Source organism: Solanum tuberosum, unplaced genomic scaffold (assembly GCF_000226075.1).
Source record: "Solanum tuberosum cultivar DM 1-3 516 R44 unplaced genomic scaffold, SolTub_3.0 contig02736, whole genome shotgun sequence".
NCBI lineage: Eukaryota > Viridiplantae > Streptophyta > Magnoliopsida > Solanales > Solanaceae > Solanum > Solanum tuberosum.
Window position 1 is genome coordinate 1 of NW_006243634.1, and position 721 is coordinate 721.

General features: G+C 39.9%; 1 protein-coding gene across 1 annotated transcript; it reads left to right on the forward strand.

The window, feature by feature from the left end:
- The first annotated feature begins 6 nt into the window (after nt 1-6).
- On the forward strand, nt 7-650 carry LOC102593482 (cell division cycle protein 27 homolog B-like). The gene is made up of 2 exons (XM_006368077.1): nt 7-183; nt 271-650. Exons 1-2 carry the CDS (start codon nt 61-63, stop codon nt 592-594), a joined length of 447 nt encoding a protein of 148 aa, XP_006368139.1. The 5' UTR covers nt 7-60; the 3' UTR covers nt 595-650.
- The last annotated feature ends 71 nt before the right edge of the window (nt 651-721 follow it).

Below are 721 nucleotides of genomic sequence, written 5' to 3' on the forward strand. Positions count from 1 at the left end.
TGCTATCAGAGTGCACTTCGTGTGGATGCCAGGCATTACAATGCCTGGTATGGGCTTGGAATGATCTATCTCCGACAGGAGAAGTTTGAATTTTCAGAGCATCACTTTCGAATGGCTTTGGGTATAAATCCACAGTCTTCTGTTATCATGTCATATCTTGGCACTGCATTACACGCTCTGAAGGTGTAGTAGTTTCCTTTTCTGATTTTTATGCTGAAACATGATGTTGTCCTTAATTTAGACTCTAATCTGCATCTTATGGATGGTCAGAAAAATGAAGAGGCATTGGAAGTGATGGAGCTGGCTATTGTAGCAGACAAGAAAAACCCTCTTCCAATGTATCAGAAGGCTAACATCCTTGTGAGCACGGAAAGTTTTGATGCCGCTTTAGAAGTCTTAGAGGAACTTAAAGAGCATGCTCCTCGTGAGAGCAGTGTCTATGCTTTGATGGGTCGGATATACAAGAGGCGTAATATGTACGACAAAGCCATGCTTCATTTTGGAGTGGCATTAGATTTAAAACCATCTGCAACTGATGTTGCTACCATTAAGGTAATTGCCCATTTGCACATAATTGCCCACAGATGCACATAATGTGTGTGTGTATACTGGTAATTTTTTTCAGCAAGTCGAGCATTATGGTTTCTTTTCTTCTGTCGGCCTTTTACTTATTCTATCATAGTTCTATTTCTAACTTGATACCAGAAAGAAAATAGTTTCA

Coding starts and splice junctions, on each gene's coding strand:
- LOC102593482 (XM_006368077.1), top strand. CDS start 61: ATGATCTATCTCCGACAGGAGAAGTTTGAATTTTCAGAGCATCACTTT. Junction 184..270: donor CTGCATTACACGCTCTGAAG/GTGTAGTAGTTT, acceptor ATGGATGGTCAG/AAAAATGAAGAGGCATTGGA.